The following is a 10613-nucleotide window of genomic DNA, read 5'->3' as shown; positions in this document are numbered from 1 at the left end:
AGCTGGGAAGAAACTGTCCCTGATTCTGGAGGTGTGCATTTCAACACTTCTATACCTTCTGCCTGATGGGAGAGAGGAGAAGAGGGAGTGGCCAGGGTGCGACTCGTCCTTGAATATGCTGCTGGCCTTGCCGAGGCAGCGTGAGGTAAAAAATTGAGTCAAAGGAAGGGAGGTTGGTTTGTGCGATGGTCTTGGCCACGTCCACAATTTGCTGCAATTTCTTGCGGTCTTGGATGGAGCTGTTCCCAAACTAAGCTGAGATGCATCCTGATAAAATGCAAGGTAGACACAAAATGCTGGAGTAACTCAGCAGGTCAGGCAGCATCTCAGGAGAGAAGGAATGGGTGACGTTTCTTCAGACTGATGTCAGGGGAGTGGGCGGGACAAAGATAGGATGTAGTCAGAGACAGGAAGACTAGTGGGAGAACTGGGAAGGGGGAGGGGATAGAGAGGGGAAGCAGGGACTATCTGAAGTGGGAGAAGTCAATGTTCATACCGCTGGGGTGTAAACTACCCAAGTGAAATATGAGGTGCTGTTCCTCCAATTTGTGCTGGGCCTCACTATGACATTGGAGGAGGCCCAGGACAGAAAGGTCAGACTGGGAATGGGAAGGGGAGTTTCCCTTCCCACCCAAACCACCCTCTCCCCAGGCACTTTCCCCTGCAACCGCAGGAGATGCAACACCTGTCCCTTTACCTCCCCCCTCGACTCCATCCAAGGACCCAAACAGTCTTTCCAAGTGAGGCAGAGGTTCACCTGCACCTCCTCCAACCTCATCTATTGTATCCGCTGTTCCAGATGTCAACTTCTGATAAAATGCTTTCTATGGTGCATCTGTGGAAGTTGGTGAGAGTTGTAGGGGACATGCCAAACTTCCTAAGCCTTCTAAGGAAGTCGAGTCATTGGTGTGCTTGAATGAAGTGAGACATTAAGGGAAATGAGGAAAAGGCGACCATCTGAGTTGATTCACAGGTCAGCCATAATCACACTGAATGGTGGAGCAAGCACCAGAATACTACCATTGAAGCTATATTCTGCATGCAACGCTTCAAGAAAAATCAGAAATGCTGCTTTTAAATTGGTTTATACAATCTCTGCCTTTCTCTAATGTTATTTTCAAATATCTTTCTCGCAAATTATGGGTTGGAATGATATATTTTGAAAGTTAAAGTTCAGTTCTGGTTCTCAGACAGATAAATAACACATTTAATTGGTGTGTCACAGTTACCTCATGTTCATCAAAAGGTTCCAACATTTCAATCCTTTGCCTCTCTTGTTCTGGAATATATCTGGCATAAAACTCATTCATGTCAATACAGAAGCATTCTTCCCAGCCCTAAAAGAATCATGTAAAGAATTGCAGACAATTCAATTTGTCACGTTGGCAACAGATTGCTTCTGTACATTAATACAGTCATAAATTCTGAAGATTGAAATTTATTGCACACAGTACACAAAAAAACCTCTACATCTCTCTGCTTTCTGTCCCTTTGACAATTTTATATTTATAAAGCCTTGGACTTAATTTTCCTAACTTCGATCATGTGCTCCTTGAGGTATCAAATGCCATTTGAAACCTCATTTAAACATGAACTCCTTACCCTCTCTGTCGCTTTGCCCAGAACTCAATCAAGCTTGCCGAACATACCGATTAATCCTCTCGCTAATTATTTTTTTCAATAAGCTTCCCAACTGCGTTATTCCTGCCCACTATTTTAAACAAGACATACAAGTCGTATGGGTACAGTAATCAATGTTATGTATTGGATTAGCAATACCAACATTTAAATCCCAACAAGGCAAGCTATTGAGCTCAATTAAAGAAAAAAATTTGCAACCCACACCAGGAATCATGTTTAATGATCCATGAAGCAGACCAAGAATGCGGCTGAATTACTGTGAAAGTGTAAATGCTTCACATGTCCTTCAGAGAAGGGCACTTGGCATCCCTACTCTTTTTGGGGTGTGTCTGACTCTAGTTCAACACTGTATGGTTGACCCTTAATATTCTTGGGATTACAAGTATCAATTTGTTGGTGTTTCCAATGCTCCCAATAGTTCAGGAATTTAAAACTAGCTGAGACTCAAATGTTCTTTTTCGTTTACATTTGGAGCGACATCTCCTGATCAATCCAATGAAATTAAATTGACTGAAAATGAGAAACATCCAAACTTCGATTCGTATGGCAAAGTGTTACCCATGGCTCAGTTCGCATCCTTGTGTCAGAAAATCATAATTTCAAGCTTCATTCCAGATACGGTCACGGTGGCGCAGCGGACCAGGGTGCTGTCTGTACAGAGTTTGTACGTTCTCCCCGTGACCTGCGTGGGCTTTCTCCGAGATCTCCGGTTTCCTCCCACACTCCAAAGACACTCCCACACTCTGGTTTCCTCCCACACTCCAAAGCCGTACAGGTTTGTAAGTTCATTGGTAAATGTAAAAATTGTCCCTAGTGGGTGTAGGACGGTGTTAATGTGCGGGGATCGCTGATTGGCATGGATCCGGTGGGCCGAAGGGCCTGTTTCCGCGCTGTATCTCTAAACTAAACTAAACTAAACTAAACACAAGCACAAAATTATTGGCTGAGAAGCCAGAATAATACTGATGGAAGCACCGGGTTTTGGATGAGGCATTAAATTGAGCCTTTACCGGTCTTGCAAATGGGCACAAAAGATCCCAAGGCATTAACCTGAAGAACACAAGGAAACCTATCCAGTTGTCTTGGAATATCACTAAGTAAGGCTACTTGTCTATTTTTGATCACTGGTTTTGGGAGTTTGCAGTGAAAAATGATCTGCTATCAACAGAGTCGTAGTTCAATGGAGGCACGAGGAAATGCAGATGCTAGAGTAATTCAGCGGGTCAGGCAGCATCTGCGCAGGGAATGGACTGGTGGCATTTTGGGTCAGAACCCTTCTTCAGACTGACTGTAGTAGGCATGGAGGAAGCAGGAAATGAGAGGTGGGGTGGGACAAAACCTAGCAAATGATAGGTGGAAATAGGTATTGGGGGGAGTTGGTGACAAAGGCTCGAGATAAAGAAGAGACACGAGGCTATCAAATAAGGAGAGAATAGGAATGAAACATAAAGGCAGACGGAGGGATACTGATGGAAGGGGACAAAGAAGAAGGACAGGATAGTTGGAGATAGGACAGGATAGTTGGATTGGTGGTGGGCAACAGCAAAGAGAGATGGAGTAGAAGGGTACTACTTACAATTTGAGAATTCAATGTTCAGACCCCTGGATTGGAAGCTACCCAAGTGGAATGTGAGGTGCTGTTCCTCTAATTTGTATGTGGCCTCATTCTGGCAATGGGAGCCCAGGACAGAGAGATTAGTATGGGAATGGAGAGTTGAAATGGTTAGCAACCGTGTGATCCAGCGGGCCTTGGCTGACCGAGCGCTAGTGTGTGGCGAAACGGTCGCCTAGTCTACGGTTGGTCTCGATATACAGGAAACCACATCAGAAGCACCGAAAGCAGGAGATGAGCTTTGAAGGGGCGCATGTGAATGTCTGTTTTACCTGGAAGGGCTGCTGGAGTCCCTGGATGGAGGTGAAGGAGGAGGCCAGGGGACAAGTGTTACACGAACATTGGTGAAAGGGGAAAGTACCAGTGAACCAAGTTGTGGAAGGAGCAGTCTTTGTGGAAGAAGGAAAGGGGTGGGAATGGGAAGGTGTGACAGGTGGTGGGATCACGCTGAAGCTGTCAGAAATGTCGGAGAGTGATGTGTTGGATGCGGAGACTGCTGGGTATAAGGTGAGGACCGGGGAACTCTGTCCTGAGGAGAGGGGGGAGGGGGGGGCGTGAGCAGAATTGCAGGACACAGATGAGGTACAGGTGAGGAATCCATCCACAACAGCAGAGGTGAGACTACATTTACCAAATAAAGAGGACATTTTGGATGATGCGGAGTCGAAATTCTCATCTTGGAAGATGCGGCAGAAATGGAGAAATTGAGAGCAAGGGACGGCATCTTTGCAAGAGGCAGGATGGGAAGAGATGTAGTCAAGGTAACTGTGGGAGTCAGTGGATTTGTAGTAGAGACATTTTATGGTTAGCTCATGTCCTCTGTGATGTACATGAACTTCTGAAGCAGACTGTTTATGTGTACATGGAACAGGCCGTTCAACACAAAATGCTGCTCAAATGTACACTGTTATATTCTTCTTCTACTCGTTTGAACTGTTTGAGATTAAAAACTTTGCACCTGAGCCAAATTAAATAAAAGAGATTCATAATTAAATGAATTTGCTTTTAGAGCACTTAGTGTAGTTTAGAGATACGGCGCGGAAACGGGCCCTTCGGCCCACCGAGTCCGTGCTGACCAGCGATCCCCGCACATTAACACTATCCTACACACACGAGGGACAATTTGCACATTACACCAAGCCAATTAGCCTACAAACCTGTACGTCTTTGGAGTGTGGGAAGGAAAACGGAGATCGCGGAGAAAACCCACGCAGGTCACAGGGAGAACGTACAAACTCCGTACAGACAGCACCCGTGGTGGGGATGGAACCCGGGTCTCCGGCGCTGCAAGCACTGTAAGGCAGCAACTCTACCGCTGCGCCACCGGGCCGCACGTACTCCGTCATTATGAGAATATAGTGAAGGTCCACAATTCTCCACTAACCTCGTTCAAAAAACGTTTCTGCTGCGCTTCCCTTCCTGGAAATTCAACAAGTGCGTGCAGAGTGGAGTTCAATTGCACAAAGTGTTGCTGCATAACCTGACCAAAGGGATCGTTTGGACGTATCTGTTCATAGACAACAAACATTGCTGACGAAAACCGGCCCGCTGCCCAACGGATGACAGCCGAAGATCTAGATCACAGTTTAATTTTGTCAGAAAGCAGCCAAAAGCTATGACTCATTATTTAATGTCTCCTGAAAACAGCATCACTTCAAACAAAATAAAACAGATTAATTATTAATAAAGATTACCACTCCATTCACAATCATCTGATATCTCTCTGTTAGGGTATGGAATTGCTAAGAAGACATCGTTGAAATTGCCAAGGATTTTCAACAACTGCAAATGATCTCTCCTAGGTTGTTGCCAGAGGTGTTCAGGCATGGTAGGATGACATGCTTTATACTTTGGTAGACACAAGGTGCTGAAATGCAAATGTTCAATGTTTAAAATGAGCATGACATGGAATTAAACTTGCCAAATGTTGTTTATTGAAGAAGGGTCTCGACCCGAAACGTCACCCATTCCTTCTCTCCAGAGATGCTGCCTGTCCCGCTGAGTTACTCCAACATTTTGTGTCCACCTCCGATTTAAACCAGCATCTGCAGTCCTTCCTACATACTTTATAGTTTTCTTTCACTCCGAGCAAAATGTGGACTGTGTCAGTGGCAATAATCAACAAAGGCAGACATGAAATGCTGGAGTAGCTCAGCGGGTCAGGCAGCATCTCTGGAGATAAATAATGGGTGATGTTTCGGGTCGAGACCATTCTTCAATAAACAACATTTGGCAAGTGTAATTCCTTTTCACGCTCATTTTAAACATTGAACATTTGCAGGGCTTTAGAGGCATTACCTGCATTAACACCTGCCTCAGGAGAATACTAAACATCTGGAGGAGAGACAAAGTAAGCAATGTGGACCTGTGGAAAAGAACAAGCCAGGATCCCATTGACTGACAAATTCGAAAGAGAAAATGGAGTTGGATTGGACACACCCTCAGAAAACCTGCCACAAACATCACCCGGCAAGCCCTGACATGGAACCCCCAAGGAAAAAGGAAAAGAGGTGGCCCCAGGAACAGCTGGAGAAGAGGTGTCCAGGCAGAAATGTCTGGCAGTGGCTCAACTGGGGAGATCTCAAAAGAACCGCCAACAACTGAGTGAGGTGGAGGACATTTGTCAATGGCCTATGCACCCTAGAGGAGCCAAGGGCTTAAGAAGAAGAAGAAGAAGAAGGGCTTTAAAAGCAATTATATATTCAAAAGATTACACCCTTACAATGAAGAAACATAGAAACATAGAAAATAGGTGCAGGAGCCATTCATTGTGATCATGGCTGATCATCCACAATCAGTAACCAGTGCCTGCCTTCTCCCCCTCTCCCTTGATTCTGCTAGCCCCTAGAGCTCTATCTAACTCTTTTAAATTCATCCAGTGAATTGGCCTCCACTGCCTTCTGTGGCAGAGAATTCCACAAATTCACAACTCTCTGGGTGAAAAAGTTTTTCCTCATCTCAGTTTTAAATGGTCTCCCCTTTATTCTGTGGCCCCAGGTTCTGGACTCCCCCAACGTTGGGAACATTTTTCCTGTATCCGGCTTGTCCAGTACTTATATAATTTTATACGTAGAGACTTGTGTTTTTACTTGTCTTGGAATAGTTTCTTCTGCCTGGAATCAGGAATATTCCCTTTAATTGCGATTGGAAGTGGCAGGCTATAACTCCTGAAATATCAAAACTATTCCTTTACTGTGTTTTTATCTATATATGCCACTGCATTTTCCCCAAAATGCTCCAATTATCCAGAATACATAAACTGAAGCAAACAATGAGCACTGACTTCAACAAATGGCCGAATTTGATTTTTGATAAATTTGTTATCAACTCAATTAAAATGCTTGAAAATTGGACATATAATTTTCCCACCTATTTTGAATAATATGTTATCATGGATCGCTCTTAGTTTATTTGTCCGTTAGCATAGTTTTATAATGAGAAACACTTTTGCTGTTACTCTTTTTGAACGTAGCTGCATGGTCTTTAGTTTAAGGTAGCCACAAAATCCTGGAGTAACTCAGCGGGTCAGGCACCATCTCTGGAGAGAAGGAATGGGTGATGTTTCCGGTCGAGAACCTTCTTCAGGTCTTTAGTTTAGTTTAGTTTAGGGATACAGCGCGGAAACAGCCCCTTCGGCCCACCAACCAGCAATCCCCGCACACTTACACTATTCTATACACACTAGGGACAATTTACATTGATACCAAGCCAATTAATCTACAAACCTGTACGTCTTGGGAGTGTGGGAGAAAACCGGAGATCCCGGAGAAAACCCACGCAGATCACGGGGAGAACGTACAAACTTTGTACAGACAGCGCCCGCAGTCAGAATCGAACCCGGGTCTCTGGCGCGGTAAGGTAGCAGCTCTACCGCTATGCTACTGTGCTGCTGGTCGTTTACAAGTCCCTGAAATAAACTTAGAAATTCATGGTGGTTACCTTTCATTTTTCATGTAGGTCAGCACAACCTCTGACAGCAGTAAAGTTGGGCAAGCAGGGTTTAGGCCAATCTCCATCAGTGTGTCATCTAACCTCTCTATTTCAGTTAGATCAATACCTAGCAACTTGTAGTCTACACCACATAGACGACCTGCAAATCCAAACGTGAAATACAATTATAAAAAGACCATCAAACCACAATTAGACATTTAACCAAATGCATTAAGAAAACAAAGTACTTTTTGTAATATGCCATTTAATGTGGATTGTTCTACTTTTATGATTCAGTTTTATTGCTTCCACTGCAAAATATTCACGATCCATTATACACAAAAGACAAAATGAACTTTCATTATGCAGATATATTTTGTCAATTCTATTATACATTTTAACCTTTTCTGCAACTCATGAGAGGAATAGATCGGGTAGATGCACAGAGTCTTTTACCCAGATTAGGGTCAAGGACCAGAGGACATAGGTTCAAGGTGAACGGGAAAAGATTTAATAGGAATCTGAGGGGTAACGTTTTCACACAGAGGGTGGTGGGTTTATGGAATAAGCTGCCAGAGGAGGTAGTTGAGGCTGGGACTATCCCATCATTTAAGAAACAGTTGGACAGGTACATGGATAGGAAGGTTTGGTGGGTTATGGACCAAGCGCAGGGAAGTGGGACTAGGGTAGCTTGGACATTGTTGGCCGGTGTGGGCGAGTTGGGCGAGTTGGGCCGAAGGGCCTGTTTCCACACTGTATCACTCTATGACTCTATGCCAATAAATTTGATAGATGAAAATATGAAATAAGCTCCTCCCAAAGCACTCTTGCTTTTCAAATAAACATAGCAGAGTTATTGTATTGTACTGACTATAAACTTGTTTAGCAAGAAGGCCTTAAATCACTTGCCCATTGTATCACTGTCAAACGCCGCGCCAAAATCAGCAAGCATTTTCAATGAAGTATGTATTTGAAAATCAATCATACCCATTTGGGCAGGCTCCTTTTCATCAGTGCAGCCGACAAGCTCTACAAGCTCCTGCTTGTTTTTAATCAGCATGGCTTTGCGTTGAACGACGTCTGGATAATCCACCTCATACATAATCACATTTTTCAGCTGCCCACTTGCCTTTAGCCGGAAGTACAAGGAATCAAAGCCAGCTCCAAGTGAGAGGATCTACGGAACACATACCAACCTCTAATGTACTCATTTTGGTCACTGTCACAACTCAAATCTTCACATGATTATAATGTTGATTTAAGCATACATTTTCTCAATGTTTGCTTACACATTTACTCATTTAAAAATAATTAATTCGCACCACATGCTTGTACCTGAAGATATATGTGGATAACACATTATAGAATATTTAGGATATCTTGAAATGAAGATTGTGCAAGTGACTGATTAAACATAAAATAAAAACATGTTGTTAGCACACAGCCAACAATGGCCTGTTTCCTTTATCATCGTTACTTTTTTGCATATCTTTCATTCATTTGTTCCATATCTCTCTACATCATCGTCTACATCTCTTGTTTCCCTTTCCCTTGAGTAGTCTGAAGAAGGGTCTCAACCCGAAACATCGCCGATTTCTTCTCTCCAGAGATGCTGCCTGTCCCACTGAGTTATGAGTTACTCCAACATTTTGTGTCCACCTTCTTGAATAGTTTCTCGTTTAAATGAAACGAGAGGCACGGTGGGGCAGTGGTAAAACTGTTACAATTTGTCTCGTTGGGTTGTTTAAATTAATAATTAATACTGACTAGCTAATTAAATTATTGCATCGTATGAGAGGCGCATTCCCAATCTCGTTGTACCCCTGTACAATGACAATAAAGATATATTGTATTGTATTGTATTGTATTGTAGAGATGCTGCCTTACAGCCAATGCAGCGCCGGAGACCCGGGTTCCATCCTGACTACGGGTGCTGTCTGTACGGAATTTGTACGTTCTCCCCGTGGGTTTTCTCCGAGATCTTCGGTTTCCTCCCACACTCCAAAGACGTACAGGTATGTAGGTTAATTGGCTTGGTAAATGTAAAAATTGTCCCTGGTGGGTATAGGAAGTGTTAATGTGCGAGGATCGCTGGTCGGCGCGGACCCGGTGGGCCGAAAGGGCCTGTTTCCGCGCTGTACCTCAAAAACTAAAAATGAAAAACACACCTAGTCACACTGAGTCAAACCACGGTCAAAAACAAAACTCTTGCTGCGTGTAAATCTGCTCAACAGTGAAGTTAGAACTCTCTAATCTCTTCCTACACAAAAACACATCTTACTTTATTCATTTTCAGTGATATGGGCATTCATCACTCAGGACAGCATGTAATGCTCATCCCAAATTGTGAATTGATCTGTGCAGTTGATAAGACCATTTCAGAGAGTTTTATGAGACAATCACATTGGTGAGTCTGGAGTCACAAAAATGCCAGACAGGGCAGGTTTTCTCCGTTGAAGGACATAACTGAGCCAGATGGGCTTTTACAACAATTAGGTAGCTTTATGGTCATAATTTTACGGTACATGCTATTAACTGAATTTTTAATTTCCGCAGCAACCACAGTGGAATATGAATTTGGGTGCCTGAATTACACGCCTGGTAATTTAATCAGCAAGCTGCTACCTTGCCCTTGATTCTCCGAGGTGGCAAAACACTATTCACTGTAATAAAGTGCAGATTTGTGTTTGTGGCTCCGCTGTATGTAGCTCCCAGTTACAGGAGGAGGCCATTCGGCCCTTCAAGCCAGCACCACCATTCAATGTGATGATGGCTGATCATCCACAATCAGTAGCCCGTTCCTGCCTTCTCCCCATATCCCTTGATTCCGCTAGCCCGAAGAGCTCTATCTAACTCTCTTCTGAATGCATCCAGTGAATCGGTCTCCACTGCCTTCTGAGGCAGAGAATTCCACAAATTCACATCTCTCTGGGTGAAGTTTTTCCTCATCTCCCAGATGGTCTGTCTGAGTGAGCTACGAAGCAGAAAAACAGTTATTTCTTCACAGGAACAAAGAAGGTTAACCAGTACCTTACAGTGTGAGGAGAACATAACTCAAAGTTCACCTGCTATCCGCCTCATAGAGTCAGTCTTACAGCGTGAAACTGTAACTTTGGCCCAACATTCCCACCCTGGCCAACATGTCCCTTCTACACTAGTCCCACCTTCTACATTTGGCCCATATCTCTCTAAACCTGCCCTATCCATGTACCTGTCTTAAATGTGCCTTCTTAAACAATGTGATAGTCCCAGCCTCAACTACTTCCTCCTGCAGCTCCTTCCATATACACACCACCCATTGTGTGAAAAAGTTACCCCTCAGGTTCCTATTAAATATTTCCCCCCTCACTTTAAACCTATGTCCTCCGGTTCTCGATTCCCATACTATGGGCAAAAGACTGTTGTGCGTTTACCCGGTCTATTCCTCTCA

General features: G+C 43.8%; 1 protein-coding gene across 1 annotated transcript in view; it reads right to left on the bottom strand.

Annotated features, from left to right (window-relative positions):
• The window catches only part of lcmt2 (leucine carboxyl methyltransferase 2), a 55054-nt gene that overhangs the window by 27137 nt on the left and 17304 nt on the right, over positions 1 to 10613 (bottom strand). Inside the window, exons 4-7 of the mRNA XM_078404273.1 lie at positions 8171 to 8360; positions 7193 to 7343; positions 4638 to 4827; positions 1230 to 1337 (exon numbers count right to left, since the gene is read on the bottom strand). Of these exons, the coding sequence (XP_078260399.1) occupies positions 1230 to 1337; positions 4638 to 4827; positions 7193 to 7343; positions 8171 to 8360 (639 nt within the window). The remainder of the gene's footprint in view (positions 1 to 1229; positions 1338 to 4637; positions 4828 to 7192; positions 7344 to 8170; positions 8361 to 10613) is intronic.

This window comes from Rhinoraja longicauda, chromosome 8 (assembly GCF_053455715.1).
Source record: "Rhinoraja longicauda isolate Sanriku21f chromosome 8, sRhiLon1.1, whole genome shotgun sequence".
NCBI classification, from domain to species: domain Eukaryota; kingdom Metazoa; phylum Chordata; class Chondrichthyes; order Rajiformes; family Arhynchobatidae; genus Rhinoraja; species Rhinoraja longicauda.
This window is presented reverse-complemented; position numbering and strand designations above follow the sequence as displayed.